We start from the raw sequence: 18,031 nt of genomic DNA on the forward strand, positions 1-18,031 counted from the left end.
ATAACAAGTATGACTTGGTGGAATTTCAATTAACAAGCTCTATCCAATCTTGTCCCACCATTGATAAATACCCATTTAAAAGCTTTTACTTATGTCTAGCCACTTAATTGATTGGAGAATAATTGCTGGATTTTTTTTTTTTCTTTTCCAAATGTATTTCACCTTTAAGTTCTAGAACAACAAAAAGGGTTCTAGAAAAACAGATGGGTTCCTTTCTTTTTTGTCCAAAATGAATCAATTGTCGAATATTGCTAGTCAATAATTGCATATCCTATTCACAAATGCACAACGCATTTTCTTCATATTCTTACGCATATTTACTAAAAGAATTAGCGAATACATACATGCTAAAAAATATATAATATAAAGAGATGCTAATTGTTTTTACATATTATATATATTTTGTGTACCACTTCAAATTTTTAATGAGAGGAGAGGAGAAAGACTTTTTCCAAAAAAAGAAAGAGAAAAAATAAATAATTTCATTTAAAATTTAAACTTTTTGACCGGGGGCATAATTTTATAATAAATTATTTCAAAGAAAGCTTTTAGAAAAATAAAATCGAGTCTGAAAAATAAATCTAGGAGCCAAATTAAATTTTATTCCTGAAACGTCTTAATAAGAATTTTGTTAAAGTATTATTGTGGATTATAAAATTTATTTTTTAATTATTAACAACTAGTCGGTATTATTTTAAATAATTTATTAGTCTTACATGTTCTTTTATTAATTTAGATTGTTAGTGAATTTATATATAAATTTTAATTATTTATACAAGTTAAATTATATAGCGAATTTTATAATTGTCAAATACTACTTATTTATTAAATTTTAAAAATAAATAAAAAATTTAATAAATAAAAATCATTAATTTGATTGATAATAATTAAGTATTATATATAAATAATTAATTTAATATTTAATTATATTAATAAAGTACTAGAATTATAATAATACTGATTTTATAAGTTTATATAATATTATACATTTATGATATATTAGAAAACTCTTAATTAGGTGAATTACTTTTAGAAATCTTCATAAATTTTCTCTTTGTTTTAGCTTTAGGTTCTTGAAGAACAAATAATTCCCTCTTTTTTTTTTTAAAAGGAGTCGATGTTTTAGTAAAGATCACACGTGATTGATGAGTGCTTGACTTAGTTTATCATATTATTTATGAATAAAATTAATTATATATTAATATTAGTATAGTATTTATATTAGTTTTTAATTATAGGTAATTAATAATAATAGATAATTTAATAAATAAAAATATTATATTTAATAAATATATCATTATATAATTAATTTTACTAGACTAACTATATATAAAATATTATTTTAGTTGCTCTACGTCTATGTAATCATTTTATTTTCATTTATCAAAAGAATGAAAAGAATTAAGAGTTGAAATCTTCTTTCGGTGGCCCTACCATTTCATCTTCATTTATGAAAAGAATAATAAAAAAGAAAGAGTTGAAATCTTTTTCTGGCTTCCAGAATAAAATAAAAAGAGATCATACGTTGAAAAGGGCCCTACCGGGTTCGAACCGGTGACCTCTTGATCTGCAGTCAAATGCTCTGCCACTGAGCTAAGGACCCATTGATGAAGTGGTTCTTGACGTTTTATTTGAGATAGAAGAGATAACGGGATGTTTTGTAATATTTATGCGCTGATTAACTGAGGCCTAATTGTTTCATCACCACTATCAAAACGAAGCTAAGAACATTAATATTGTCTATTATATGTTATACTTATTATTTCAAAAATAGACTTAAGCCTAAAATGGAGACTTAGACTGTTGCTAGTTGATACATTTTTTTATTAAATTTAGTGAGCTTTAAAACTTTTAAACCTATCGCTGATTTTTAACATAAATCTGTCTTATTATTAAATTAAAAACTATATATTTTCATGTGATATATATATATATATATTTCAAGTGATTTTGGGAAAGGATGATACCCCCTTGTATATATATAGCCCAGAAGCAATCCAATTTTTGCATTACAAGGATAATTAAAAGTGAAAGCTCCATCTTGAGTAACAAGGACGATCAGTGTCACGAAAAACTTAACAAGAAGTCCAACCTTGCCTCTGTAACATTTCCTTATCGATGCTACTTGGTGAAAAGCTTGGCATAGTACTCTGCAAGCCAAGCTGCAATGATTTTGATCTCTTTTTCTCGCTGTTCGACCAGCCAATTAGGATCATCTGGAGTAGAGGGATACAAATCCAAGCAGTGGGCACCTAATAATTACCATAACAAATCTCAGTCAGAAATTTTTACATCAAGCTCTGAAGTCATTAGCAATTTCTTGGTAACAGAAGATACCGTGTTCTGTATATACTGCAACGATACTGTCTGATATGTCTTCTAGAACTCTGCAAGGAAAATCTAGTTAAAAATAGATGCTTATATGATCAATTTTGTTGTTTAGGAGTACAGAGTTGATTCTTTACTTACCCTCCTGCACTCCATGGATCACGCAGTCCGTTGGCAAAGATGATGTTGCTTGCAAAATTTCCTAATACCGTTTTTATATCCTGAAGATGAAGATTCATTTTTTTTTTTTTTTTAAATTGCTTCTATTTTCTGATTTTCTGCAGTTAAAAGAAGAAACAGAAACAACAATAAGAGAAAAGCTTACATGACCACCAAATTCTGTTGTCACCCAATGAGGTCTTGGCTTAATACCAAAAACTTGAAGACATTCTTTTTTGTAGTTGTTTATATCAAATGGGGATGGTTGGAACATTGTCTCATTGTCACCATATCCAATTGGAAATACCATCTCAGTACATGTCTGAAAGGTAACAACTACTTTGTCAAGTCAAAGATAACCTGCTAAATTCGAAACCTTGCCAAAATGATATTACGGATGAAAACAGAAAAGCAGAGAGCCTGGTGCACTGAGATACCCTTTAATGAAATGTATGCTTCCCTGAAACTAATACAGTTACAGAGAAGAGGGAATGATGGATAGGAGATATATTGGAGGACTGAAATTGTAGCTGTTCTAGATACCTGCCAATCCCAAGAACCATTGTTGCTTAGTTCCAGTGTGAATATATCATGACATGAAGACCATCCAGGAATTCTACCATTAAGACCTTCGACAATTCTGCCAAGAATATCGGTTCCTGGCGGTGCTCCATCAATGCCACGGCAAGTACTCTGGACTGGATTATCAGGAGGATTGTCGTACTGAGCTGCGGTAATATACAAGAGTTCCAAGTATTCCTTGAACTCTGCCGACGAGACCAGAGGTCTTGAAGATGGAGTAAAATTACAACAAAAGATTGATCATTAGCAGAAAGCACAGAAATATTGGAGTTAAGAATGTTGCACAGGCTAGATTGATCAATTAAATACCTGCAAGTATTGAACATATTGCTAAGTGTCAATAGCCCATTTGGTTGGGCAGCAACCCTATCAATCTCAGACCAGGACTGTTTTATTGTGTTGTGGCAACTCTCACTAGTATCCTGTACAAATAAATTCGAAGAGAACATAAACAGATGATGTGTTGCGAGTGGTTAAATCATGAAAATTTCAACATAATTTCTCTAAATTCTTACTCTAAAATCCTCCGTGACAACACATGATATCCATTTTGCGGTGTGATATCATCGAAGTAAAGTATAGGAGAGGATGATGCCAAAGAGCCAATGACAATGTGAGGATATTTTAGACGAAACCAGGCGGCGAGCACTGATAAACAATACAAGAACAAGAAAAGATAATTTTGATTGCAGCATTGCCTATTGATAATTAAGCTAAAGGCTAATAAACTTACTGCCACCATAAGAAGCTCCAACTGCAATTGCCGGGCAATTTTCTGCTGATAGATTCTTCTTGACATCCGTAATAACTTGTGCATAATCTGCTAGAGCTTGTTCTGAGCTTAAGTAACCAAGGGTACTTGAATTTTGCAATGCTTGCTCTTCTGATCCAAAAGGCATTGATTCTCCATAGTAGCGATGCTGCATTGAATCTTCCTCGTTAGTCCAACATCAGGAAAATTTAATAAACTAAATACAGATCATAGCCTATACGTACAATACATTTAAAAGAGACCACGAAAATGAACAAATGGGAGTCTAATTTTAAGTACCTCTATATACAATAGCAAACCTCTAAAGCGAGCAGCAAGCTCCACAATGGACCTGTCAACATGGTAGATTAAATTTTCCTCTGCGCCAGTATAAAGAAAGATAGGTGAGCTAGTATTAGCCCCACCCCAATACTTAAAATTCAAAATATATCGCTGCTGAAACGTAGCATAACTCTCCGGTTTATAGTTGAAATGATCAAGTGTCTGCGTGTAATAATGTATTTCATAGTCTGATGGGAGTTGATAAGAGAATTCGCTGGCCGCAAATCTCTTTTCCCCACCAAATCTGGTTGTTCTGGTTAATTTTCTAGGATGCAATGCAGATGCACATGCTGGTACAAGCAATACCAACACCATGCATAATTGAAAAGATGGTAATGCCATTTTCAGCTAATGAACCTTTCTACTCCCACGCTATCAATTTAAACAGGTAATCCAGAAGTTCTGTCTTGTCTTTTACTTTGTCATCCTGTTGCTATGTGATTTAGTGATTCAGTAATAATTTAACCTTTCAAAGATGACTGATTATGCTTGGACTATTAGATTCTTGTTTGAAATTATATTCTAGATGGCCGGCTAAGATTAATACCATCCCAAGATATCAATACTGGCTACATTTGGTTCAAGGGGCGACGAGCAGCAGATTAAGATTCTGTGATTTTGAATGGTTTCAGCTGCAATCATTTGTTCTATAAACATCGGTTGCTCATACGAAGCCAAAATCTGAGACTGTTTTAGCCGACTCTGCTGGCAAGGTTGCTATTGTACTCCACTTCTATGTATTCATCATTCATCAGCAAGTCAATGTCGCTTGCTATTTGGACTTGGAACTAAAAGAAATTTTATAACATTTTGGCAAAAGATAGAATTAAATACTTGAGCAGAATCTGGAAGCCAACTATGTTATTCATATAATTCTTGCACTTCATTTAATTGTACAAGCGATAACAGACACCTGAAGCATCCCTTCTTTTGAAAAGAGGAGGATACATTTTTCACATTTTACATGGATCCAAGGGGTGGAAGGGCACCATGCAGGAACTATGGAGGAGATTCACCTCGTCAAAACACTTATCCAATGCAACGATGATATTTAATTTTATTCTTTCCATATCAACCATATCTATAAAAATTAAATCTTGGAGATAAGACTAGTAGAAAAATATAAACCTGATAGAGCAAAATCACAGCTAATAATTTGAGAACATAAAGATAAAGAAAGACAAAATACACAATAGAACACACAGATTTACGTGGAAAACCCCTAAACAAATTAGGATAAAAACCACAGGCAAGAATAGAAGAATTTTACTATAAGAAAATAATAGGAGTTACAAACTCTCTATTTATAAAGGAGAAAATATTAAAATTCTCTCTTTATAATAGGAGAAAAATAATTGCTTTAACTCTCTAATATTTTTCTCTTATTTTTGGGATGAATGAATAACAAAGTGAGGCCTTTATTATATAGGCTTGAAAGGCACCTCAAGATTGTTAACTTAGCAATGTGGGAAAGATAAATTCTCTAAATATCAACAATCTCCCACTTGAAGATTTGATTGAGGATCAGTCATATCTTCACACCGTTCTTTCTTCCTTGCCTTTCCATACTGCTTATGCTTTTGTTAGGCCACTAGAGGATCGGCACCATATAAATTTATCAGTGTTAACTGCCTTCGTCAAAAAATCTGCTAGGTTGTCTTTAGTATGAATTTTCTGCATATCCACAGTGTCATCTTCCACTTTTTCACGAACAAAGTGATATTGGACTCGTATGTGCTTTGACTTTGAATGAAAAGCTGGATTCCTTGCGAGATGCAAGGCACTCTGACTGTCACAGAACAGAGGAATATGCTCTTGTTCGTGCCCGAGTTCCTCCATCATCATTTTCAACCATATTGCTTCATTACTAGCTTGTGTAGCTGCTATATATTCTGCTTTTGTTGTTGATGTCGCTACAACTGACTGCAGTTTTGAAACCCAGCTCACAGCTCCGCTAGTAAGTGTAAACACATACCCTGTAGTAGATTTACTTTTATCAAGATCACATGCATAATCTGAGTCAACATATCCTTTGATAATAAAGTCTGATCCTCCATAACACAATGCAACATCTGAGGTTCCCTTAACATATCTTAGGATCCTCTTTACAGCATTCCAATGCTCTCTGCCAGGATTCGCCATGTACCAACTTACTACTCCCACTGCATGTGCAATGTCTGGTCGTGTACAAATCATCGCGAACATTAAACTCCCCACTACTGATGCATACGGTACTCGAGACATTTCCATCCTTCCTTCTTCACTGCTAGGACTCATACTGGAGGATAATTTGAAACTAACAGGAAGTGGGGTAGAAATCGACTTACAATCTTGCATATTGAAGCGTCGCAAGACCTTCTTCAAATAATTTTTCTGAGAAAGCCAAATCTTCCTATTGTTTCTGTCTCGGTGAATTTGCATCCCTAAAATCTTGTTTGCTGGTCCCAAGTCCTTCATTTCAAATTTTCTAGCCAACTATGCCTTTAGTTCTTCAATATGATCTTTGTTGGAGCCTGCTACCAACATGTCATCTACATACAACAGTAAGATAATAAAATCACTTTTACCAAACCTCTTGAAATATGCACAAGGATCTGCATTAAGTCTGTTGTATCCAAGGCTCATGATGAAGGAATCAAATCTCTTATACCAATACCTCGGCGCCTACTTTAAACCGTATAAAGATTTGTTCAACCTACAAACCAAGTTCCGCTTTCCTTTTTCTTCAAAACCTTCTGGCTGGAGCATATAAATTTCTTCCTTAAGATCTCCATGAAGAAAAGTTGTTTTCACATCTAGCTGCTCTAGATGTAAATCAAATGTAGCACACATTGCCAAGACTACTCGAACAGTTGTTAATCGAACCATAGGAAAAAATATTTCATTGAAGTCAATCCCCTCCTTCTGAGCATATCCTTTCACCACCATTCTTGCACGAAACCGCTCCACTTGATCATCACTATTTCTTTTGATCTTAAAGACCCATTTGTTGCCAATGGCCTTTCTTCCTTGTGGTAGTGGCATAAGCTCCCAAGTCTTGTTCTTATGTAGAGCTTCCATCTCTTCTTGCATTGTTGTCATCCACTGAGATGCATCTGAACTGCTCATTACTTCTTGGAGAGTTGATGGCATCCCCTTCCTCAGTTAGAAGACAGTATGCGACATTGCTGCCTATATCATAATCTTTCTGCCAGGTTGGTGTAAATTTTATACGTTTTCCCTTTTCAAGTTCTGACTTTTCAAACTCGACTGGTTCTTCCTCTTCGTGCTCTGGTGCTGCTTCAGAATAATCTTCTTCTGTAGACTTTCTTTCCACCTGTATAGTTGTAGTCTCTGAATTTTCTTTTGAAGTGCTATCATCTTCTCCCTTCAATTTATCTTCTAAGAAGATTACATCCCTGCTGATTATAACCTTGTGGGTAGTGGGATCCCACAGGCGATACCCCTTCACACCATCAGCATATCCCAAGAACAAACACTTCCTGGATTTTGGATCCAGCTTTGTAGTTTCTTGGGTATTATACATCACATACACAGGACTTCCAAATATATGGAGGTTTGAATAATCAACTGGCTTCCCAGTCCACATCTCCATCGGTGTCTTTTGATCAATTGCTGTAGATGGAGACCGGTTAATCACATAACATGCGGTGTTAACTGCCTCAGCCCAGAATGCCTTATTTAGGCCTGCAGCTCCCAACAATGCTCTAGTGCTTTCTAACAGAGTTCTGTTCATCCGCTCTGCCACTCCATTTTATTGAGGAGTGTATGCCGTAGTGAACTGCCTCTTGATGCCTTCTTGCTTGCAAAAGCTATTAAATTCATTGCCTGTGTATTCTCCTCCATTATCTGTCCTCGAACACTTGATCTTATTACCTAAATCAAGTTCAACCCGCGCTTTGTAAGTTTTGAAAACTGTAAATACATCTCCCTTGCTCTTGATAGGATACACCCAACATCTCCTGGAGTAATCATCGATGAAGGACACAAAGTACTTAGCTCCTCATAGTGATGAAACTGGTGCTTGCCATACATCAGAATGAACTAATTCTAGAACATCCTTGCTTCTAGAATTGGATGTATTGAACTGTAGTCGATGCTGCTTGCTTGTTATGCAATGCTTACAAAAGGGTAATGACACCTTTGTGAGACAAGGAAGTAGATTTTTCTCAGCAAGAACCTTCATGCCTTGTTTAGACATATGTCCAAGCTTCTGATGCCACACTAGTGCAGATCTCTCGCTTGAACTACTTGAAGCAACAGATGCTTCTGCTTCATGCACAGTCTCTCCCAAAAACATATACAAATTAGCAGCAATTTTTTCTCCTTTCATAATTACAAGCGCTCCTCGGCTAATCTTCATGATTCCTTTCTGAACTTTGATAATGCAATTAAGATCATCCAGCTGTCCCAAAGATAACAAATTCTTCTTCAGACCTTCCACATGTCGCACTCCTTAAATAGTGCGGACTGTACCGTCATGCATCTTCAACCTGATGGTTCCAATGCCTATGATCTTTAAGGCATTATCTTCACAACTATACACAGATCCTCCTAAGATAGGTTCATAATGATGGAACTACTCTCTTCGAGAGGTCATGTGATAAGTTGCTCCTGAGTCAAGAAACCATACATCAGCAAATCTCTTCCTGCTGTCAGTTGATATTGCTGCCTCACAGCACAATACATTTCCATCATCCAAAGTGTATGCCACATTCCCTTGAGGATTGGAATTCTTCAAACTCCAACAATCCTTCTTCAGGTGACCTTTCTTACCACAATGGTAGCATTTATAATTCTTCTTACTCTTTGATTTTGGTCTACCAAGATTATGACTCCCATTTGGGCCACGTTCTGGTGATCTCCCTCTCATCACCATCAAGGCTTCCACTTGTTGTGAACCTACCTTCTTGTCCTCTTTATTCCTTCGCCGATTTTCTTCTTCAAGAATAGCGGCTGCTATATCATCAAAGACTAGAATTTCGGTAACAATATTATTTGTCAAACTGATGATGAGTTGATCATACGAATCAGGTAGACTTTAGAGTAGAAGTTCTGCATGTTCTTGTGACTCTATTTTATAGCCCAAAGATGTGAGTTGAGAAAATAGAGTATTCAAGACATTAAGATGCTCTGTCACTGAAGTAGATTCTGACATTCTTAATGTGTAAAGTTTCCTCTTAAGGAAAATTTTGTTGTGTAATGACTTGGCTTCGTACAGTCTAGTGAGGTGGTCCCAAATCTCCTTTGTCGTTTTCTTTTCTTCTATACTGGACAAGATCCCATCTGCAAGTGCCAGATGAATGTTTGCAATAGCATTCTCATCCATCTCGTTCCACTTATTATCATCTGTGAGTGTTGTCACTGCTCATCGATAGCCAAGACAATTGTCTTTTCTCAATACAGCCTTTATCTTTAATTTCCACAGTGAGAAATTACTCTCGTTAAACTTTTCAATCTCAAATTTTGCCGCCATTGCTTCTATCACAAACGGTGCCTTTTAGCTTGTAAAATGAACCGCAGTAATGAACACAACTCACTAGGTAAGTTCCCAGGAAAGACTGGAGGGTCACAAGCGGACCTCTTAAATAACAATCTCCTTAGACAGAACCTTCCCTAAATTGTAAGTATTCTTACTACTTCACACAAGCTCTTTTGCACCAAAGAAACCTCAAAAAATCCTCTTCTGATGTGAAAGATCAGACTGAGCTGCAACCACCGAATTTTAAGAAATTTCTTGCCAACCAAGCTCTGATACCAATTGTAGAAAGATATGAACCTGATAGAGCAAAATCACAGCTAATAATTTGAGAAAATAAAGATAAAGAAAGACAAAATACACAATAGAACACACAGATTTACGTGGAAAATCCCTAAACAAATTAGGGTAAAAACCACGGGCAATAATAGAAGAATTTTACTATAAGAAAATAATAGGAGTTACAAACTCTCTATTTATAAAAGAGAAAACATTAAAATTCTCTCTTTATAATAGAAGAAAAATAACTGCTTTAACTCTCTAATATTTTTCTCTTATTTTTTGGATGAATGAATAACAAAGTGAGGCCTTTATTATATAGGCTCGAAATGCACCTCAAGATTGTTAACTTAGCAATGTGGAAAAAAATACTCCTCAAATTTAATAACTTAGCAATGTGGGAAAGATAAATTCTCTAAATATCAACAACTAATATGTAAAAATAGAATTATCGATCACTTTTAGATAGTTTCATAAAAGCATATGATTTTCCTGATCAGCAATGGTCAATTTTGATTTTTTCCCGATTCTTTTTTTATAGAGACGTATGACCCCTTTCTCCCATTTCACACCTCCGAATGCACCGACTATTGGATCATATTATATTTTACGAATTTATTGATATAAATTCTGTTTTCATGAGTGAATGTCTATTGATAGTTTCATACATTCTATTCCATTCTGCAAACTACACACAGCTTTAATGCCGCATCCAAACTCTAAAGTTCATCTCTATATTTAAAATATATAATTATGTCAGGTACCTAGCTCATGTATAGTCAAGCACCTCACTAGTATGGCAGCGGAAGAATGACTATCTTTGCGTAATAGAATGAGCAGTAAAGTAAGGAAGAACTTAGAAATTAGATGGAATGAGAAAGAGTAGAGAATATAGAAGGAATGGTGAAGAAGATAAGTAGAGAATTATAATGATTCTGATAGCTTTCATTATGATTCACTCATTGCCTTTGCTCTATTTATGGTCCAATCATTTCTAGAATCCTTCTAGAAAGTTGTCTCATAATGACAGCCAATACAAACAAAAAGAAATAACAACCAAAAGAAAGGAAATAACAACCAAAAGGATAACAGCCAAATAGAAACAAAATGACTAAATGACAGAAGGGCATATAACGACCAAAATATCTAGCAACGCTCAATTTATTCCTACTGCTGCTGATGTACAGTAGTCATCCAACCTGGCTATCGTTGACTGCCATTTCAACTGCATTGCTGAATTGGCATTGCACTGCTGGTACTTGACAAATTAATACTATTTCAGTTAATATATAACAAATTGAGAGCAGCTATTGTGCATTTGCTGCCTAGTTACTGTACAATTTGCCAGGGGGGTGATTTTCAAGAATGTGTAAATATTCAACCAAATCATGGGGCTCAATTGTCTATGTTTATGTATGCTCTATAACAGTATGTTGCCTTCTTGCTTTATAAATTGAAGATTTTTGGAAGGGGAATAGAGCTGTCTAGTTTTCTTGACATTATGCCTTACGACACAAGCACTAGTAGCAGCGTATTGTTTCTTTTCAACCATTCCTTTGCGAAAGGATTTGGAAAAAGAACTTCTACTGAAAAAGGAATAATTCATTTTCACCGGATGTATCTTTTTTCTCCATTTATCTTCGTACCAAGCTATTTAAAGGAACTAACTAATCAAGCATAGAAAGATAAATATTTCAAGAAATATTTCTTACTATCGTTTTAAAGATTCTTCTGCCTCCAGCAGGCCAGGAAATGCCATTCATATAAAAATTATATGTATATTAAAATATGCAAAGTTCTCTTTAGTTTGTTTTTTGAAAGTTTATCATAATTAATTAAGTGCAGCTCAATTGATACTAGAGTCGTGTCTCGAGGTATGGGGTTCGAACCCAGAAAGAACCAATTAGTAAAAGAGAAGAGGAACAAAGCATAACTCAAGTAATCAGCAAATGGATTATTCAAGATTCAATAGGACTAACTTTCATATTTAACTTTCTGCTCATATCAAACAAAGCAAAAATAAAATTTCATTGTACTATTCAGTACAATTTAGATCCTTGTCAGCGAGGTATAAATACGAATGGTTTTATCCAATTCTACTTGGTGGAAAGCTTGGCATAGTACTCTGCAATCCAAGCTGCGATGATTTTGATCTCTTTATCTCGCTGTTCGACCAGCCAGTCAGGATCATTTGGAGTAGGGGGATACAAGTCCAAGCAGTGGGCACCTAATTACCATAACAATCCCAATAAAAAATTTATATATATAAATAACAACCGATGATAATTTGTGCTATCACATGGTAACGGGAAAAAAAATACCATATTCTGTATAGACGGCAACGACAGTGTCTGATATGTCTTCTAGAACTCTGCAATTGATTGTTCCAGAAAGAAGAAGGAAAATTTAGTTAAACTGATAATATGCCTGTATGATGATGTTTATAGTAAAGGGTTACAAGGTTGATTCTTTATTACCCTCCTGCACTCCATGGATCGCGTAGTCCGTTGGCGAAAATGATGTTGCTTGCAAAATTTCCTAATACAGTTTTTATATCCTGAAAGATTTTATTTTGTTGTGTGTAGTGTTAAAAATGCTTTTAATTAGTTTCTGATTTTCTGCAGTTAAAAGAAGAAATAGGAAGAACAAAGAACTAAGCCATGATAAGAGAAAAGCTTACGTGACCACCAAATTCTGTTGTCGCCCATTGAGGTCTTGGCTTAATACCAAAAACCTGAACACACGCTTCCGTATAGTTGTTTATATCAAAAGGGGATGGTTGGAACATTGTCTCATTGTAACCATATCCAATTGGAAACACCATCTCAGTGCATGTCTGAAAGGTAACAAAAACATTGTCAGGTTAATGACAACCTGCTACATTTGAAACCTTGCCAAAATGATCCTATGAATGAAACCATTTTTGGGCTAAGGATTTTTCTTTCTTTTTCTTCTCTTTTTCTTTTTCCTGTAAGTTGAGCTTTGTATTTCTAGAGTTCAAACTTGCTCTTTAACCTTAACTTTAGTACTGCTGAGTTAAAGCTTTACTAAAACTAAAATTTATACTCATTAGACAGCTCTTTGCAAGAAGAAATATGGGAAGATTGAGTTCTCAAAACACATTTAACTTTAGCTTTTGTTTTAAAATGGTATCGCAAGTTTAAATTCTTTTAGTAACTTAATTTTTATTGTTCGTAAAACTCAAGCTAATCTAATTTTTAATACAGCAAGTACAATTGTTAAATATATTCTATATCATATATTACATATGTATTCACGTATATTAAGACTATGACTCTTGTTAAATAATACGTCAGCTTCCACATAAAAGGATGTATATACTTTTATTGTATAGCAAAAATAAGCTTGAAACTTACAAGTAATTTACACCCGAAATAGAAGTTAGACTACGAAAACAAATAAAACTATGGATGCACTAAGATGCCTTTAACAAGTTGTATGCTTCATATGAGTCATTAACGAGTAATTATGCCTATTGATTGAATAAGAATTATAATCTACTGCTGATGTTTGATATTATATTAGAGGACTGAAATTGTAAGTGGTTTAGATACCTGCCAATCCCAAGCACTCTTGTTGCTTAGGTCCCATGTAGGTACATCATAACATGAAGACCAGCTAGGAATTCTACTTTTGAGACCTGCTACGATTCTGCCAAGAATATCGGTTCCTGGCGGTGCTCCATCAATGCCACGGCAAGTGTTCTGGACTGGATTATATGGAGGATTATCGTACTGAGCTGCGCTAACATACAAGATTTCCAGGTATTCCCTGAGCTCTGTGGACGAGTTCAGAGGGCTTGAAGATGGAGTATAACAACAAAAAAGCAAAATTTTAGCAGAAAGCAAAAAAAATCCTGGAGTTGAGAGAGGTGTGGATTGATCAAATGATTACCTGCAAGTATTGAACATATTGCTGAGTGTCAATAGCCCATTTGGTTGGGCAGCAACCCTGTCAATCTCAGACCAGGACTGTTTTATTGTGTTGTAACAACTCTCACTAGTATCCTGTACAAATTAATATAGACAGAACATAAATCGATGAAGCAATGCGGATGATCATATCAAGAAAATCTCATCATAACTTCTTACTCTATAATCCTTAGTGACAACAACGTGATATCCATTTTGTGGTGTGATATCATCGAAGTAGAGTATGGGGGAGGATGATGCCAAAGAACCAATGACAATGTGAGGATATTTTAGACGAAACCAGGCCGCGAGCACTGAATCAGAAACAAGAACAAGAAAAGATAAGTCTTGAGTGCAGCATTGCCCAATGAGAATTAAATAAAAGGCTAATCAACTTACTTCCACCATAAGATGCTCCAACTGCAATTGCTGGGCAATTTTCTGCTGATAATTTCTTCTTAACATCTGTTACTACTTGTGCATAATCTGCTAAAGCTTGTTCTGAGCTCAAGTAACCAAGAGTACTTGAATTCTGGAATGCTTGATCTTCTGATCCAAAAGGCATTGATTCTCCATAGTAACGATGCTGCATCAAATAATACCACTCCTTCCTCATCAGTCTAACATCAGAAAAAAGAAATTGCTAAACTAAATGCAGATCAGAGCCTGTAAGATTCCAGAATATGAACGAATAGGAGTCTAACTTTAAGTACCTCTATATACAATAGCAAAGCTTTAAAGCGAGCAGCAAGATGCAGAATGGTATCAACATCATAGGTTACATCTACCTCTTCGCCAGTATAAACAAAGATAGGGGAGCTGGTATTAGCCCCACCCCAGTACTTAAAATTCAATATATATCGCTGCTGAAACGTAGCATAACTCTCCGGATTGTAGTTGAAATGATCGAGTGTCTGGGTGTAATAATGTATTTCATATTCTGGTGGGAGTTGATAAGAGAATTCGCTTGCAGCAAATCTTTTTACCCCACCAAATCTGGTAAGTCTGGTTAATTCTCTAGGATGCACTGCAGATGCACATACTGCTGCAAGCAATAGCAACACAAAGCACAGTTGAAACGATGGTGATGCCATTTTCGGATATGAACCTTCTGCTCCCCACACTATCAAATTTAAACAGGTAATCTAAAAGTCCTTTCTTGTCTTTAACTTGGTAAACTTGTTATGATATGAATTGATTATGTTTGGACTGTAGTTTCTTGTTTGACAATAATTTTGGATTAGCCGGCTGAGATAAATGCCGTCTGGAAATGTCAACTTTGGATACATTAACACATCAGATAGTCTGCACAGGCTGAAGAGAGATGATGAACTGCAGATTAAGATTCTGTAACTTGTATGGTTTCAGGTTGTAATCATTTGTTCTATAAATATTTGTAGCTTGCAAGAAAGACAAAAAGTTTGAGACTATTTTAGCCAATTCTGCTGTCACTCTTAATGGCAAGGTTGCCATTGTATTTCATTTATGAATGATATATATATATATATATATATATATATATATATATATATATATGTCTTCATCATTATCAGCCAGTCAAAATCTCTTGCTATTTCGACTTGGAACTAAAATGATTTATTATATTTTGGCAAAAAAAAGTTAATAAAAACTTTAGAATCCTGAGGATGAAGCCAAGCCAACTATATAATCCCAGCACTTTATAACAGAGGATAACAGAGACCCAGTCAAAGAGTTCCAAAAGCTTTTTCTCCAGAAGTATGAATGATTTTATGTAAAAATTCACTATTGCAGTGCAAATTATGGGAAATAAATATTGAATGGATGAAAATAAATCGAAATTTATTGGGAATGACCCTGTTACCGTATTATCATTTGTGAGACAGGGAATGGAAAGCTGTTATTAATGAAATAAAGCACCTAAATTCTCGATTAGAAGGAGAAGAGAAAAAAAATATGGCAAGGGAGAAGAATTTTGAGTGACAAAACTAAGCTTTTTAAGAGTAGCAATTTATGCCATTCTGACAATTTCTCGTTCTTCATGTTTGGGAATTAAGCGATTGTCATTCAATATTTTGCTAGAAGGTTTTAACTTTGGATTGGATTTGAACAAAAGAAATATGCCCATTGCTTTGATAATTAAATATAATACTCATAAATGGTGGTGCCTAATAAAACTCTTGACATTATCAATGCAAAACTTAACATGTAATTGTTTTAAGTTAATTACATGCATTTGTCAATTCAATAAAGAAGAGACAGAGAAAGAGAGAAGGGAAATAGGGGACAATCGTTGAATTTCACTTGTTCTTACTTATCCTACATCTGTGCTCCATGCACTATCATATGCAACCTGAAGATCACATGTTATAAATATCTTTACTGGCAATTCTCACTTAGGAAAGAAAAAGAAAGGCTTTAGCGGCCGAAAATTTCATTGCTAAAACCTGAAATTCTATTGCTATATTGCTTTGATATATACATTATATAAAAGAAAAGAAAAGGCTCTTTTGGACAGTTGAATTTCCAGTCTTGCTAGCAAGTTTGGAATAGTACTCTGCAATCCGAAATGCAATGAATTTGATATCTTTGTTTCTGTGTTGAATCAACCAGGCAGGGTCACTTTTTGTAGGAGTTAATATGTCCAAGCAGTCAGTGTGTCATTGTTGTAAACATCCATTGGTATTACCATTTCAGTACATGTCTGAAAATAATTGAATCTCATTACTTAAGTTCAATTTTATGAGGCCGGTGGGACAATTGCCACCACTAATTTTTAATATTATCTTTCAAAATCTTCATAAGCTTAACTCTATTTCCTGTTAATTGTGTTTTTCTTTTATTTGCCCCCATTTCTTCTTTTAACAAGTTCTACATTAGACATTTCATGATAATGAAGATGATATTTCATTAATACTATATATTTCTATTAAAAAATTGACTTTTGAATACATTGAAGGTTCTGTCAAAGGTTCAAAAGACCATTAGTTTCAGCTGCAACTCTTATCAGGTTCAGACCAAGATTGTTTGATGATGTTGTAACAGCTCTCACTTGTATTCTGCAGCAACCCGACATTAGCATTAGGAAAAATTGATTGGTTCAGTCGTACCTGTCACGTTGAACCATGTCTGTCAACGGTGAAAGATAGCCCTAAAGTGAGGGCAGAGTAAGAAGAAGAATCTACAAGCTTTGTCAATTTGATGAATTCTCTTACTCTGAAATCCTTGGATACAACAACTTGGTACCCATCATGTGGGGTGAGATCTTCGGAGTAGAGTATTGGAGCAGATGGTGCCAAAGCACCAATGGCAAGCAAGGTGAGATGAAAGTTTTTCAGGTTTATTACCAATGAGCTTTGCAAAACAAAGGTGTACTGGTGTCATCTCCAGGACTGCCAGTCGTGTCAAAGCTCATTAAAAAAAAAGGGTTCTTATAGATTAGTCATCAGTCCTGCGACCTTATCTCTTAAAAAGTGACAAAAAAAAAAAAAAAAGGATAGAATAACATATATATTACTCGGGAATTTTACTTATTTCCACCAGATGATCCTCCAACAACAATAACAGGGTTACGTACTGCTGACAGCTTCCTCTTAACATCTGTAATCACCTGTGCATAATCTGCCAAAGCCTGTTTTGGAGCTCATGTACTTGCATTTTGAAACGTTTCATTTCTGGTTCCAAATGGAAATGAATTTCCATAATACCGATGCTGCAAAAAGGCATGTCAATTAATTGATGACTAAGTGAGAACAAAAGTGAAACAGCATAGAGATTATATATGCACTCACCTCTATATATAGCAGCAAACCTTTGAAACGATGAGCAAGTTCAGCAATAAAATTAACAAACAAAACATCATCTATTATATCACCCTCTTCCTCTACATAAACAAAAATGGGAGAGCCGACATCTACTCCACCCCAGTACTTCGAAATCAATATTCATCTCTGCTGAAAGTTACCAAAACTCTCAGGATTGTAGTTGAAATGATCAAATGTCTGCATATAAATATACTAATGTGTTTTATATTCTGGTGGGATTTCTGTAGAGAAAGACTTGCTTATCGCAGGTCGTCTAATGGTACCTAAACCTATGTTGCAAGAACAAGAAACAAGGGTAACAGCTGAAACTGAACGAGTGCCATATTCAGCTATCCACCAGGTATTGCCTTCAGCACAGGCATTATGCTAGCGTACA

The 18,031-nt window shown here is 35.0% G+C and overlaps 1 protein-coding gene, 1 non-coding gene and 1 pseudogene across 2 annotated transcripts; all 3 read right to left on the bottom strand.

The window, feature by feature from the left end:
• Positions 1–1,531: 1,531 nt before the first annotated feature.
• On the bottom strand, positions 1,532–1,603 carry TRNAC-GCA. Its single transcript has one exon. It is a non-coding gene; the product is annotated as a tRNA-Cys (tRNA).
• Positions 1,604–2,093: 490 nt separating this feature from the next.
• LOC8275270 lies at positions 2,094–3,841 on the bottom strand (annotated as a pseudogene).
• An 8,039-nt stretch (positions 3,842–11,880) lies between these two features.
• On the bottom strand, positions 11,881–14,946 carry LOC8275269 (lysosomal Pro-X carboxypeptidase). The gene is made up of 9 exons (XM_002523704.2): positions 14,566–14,946; positions 14,252–14,438; positions 14,033–14,166; positions 13,836–13,948; positions 13,496–13,739; positions 12,601–12,756; positions 12,398–12,477; positions 12,242–12,291; positions 11,881–12,147 (listed from the first exon to the last, which is right to left on the bottom strand). Exons 1-9 carry the CDS (start codon positions 14,944–14,946, stop codon positions 12,017–12,019), a joined length of 1,476 nt encoding a protein of 491 aa, XP_002523750.2. The 3' UTR covers positions 11,881–12,016.
• Positions 14,947–18,031: the final 3,085 nt, after the last annotated feature.

Source organism: Ricinus communis, chromosome 8, assembly GCF_019578655.1.
Source record: "Ricinus communis isolate WT05 ecotype wild-type chromosome 8, ASM1957865v1, whole genome shotgun sequence".
NCBI classification, from domain to species: Eukaryota; Viridiplantae; Streptophyta; class Magnoliopsida; order Malpighiales; family Euphorbiaceae; genus Ricinus; species Ricinus communis.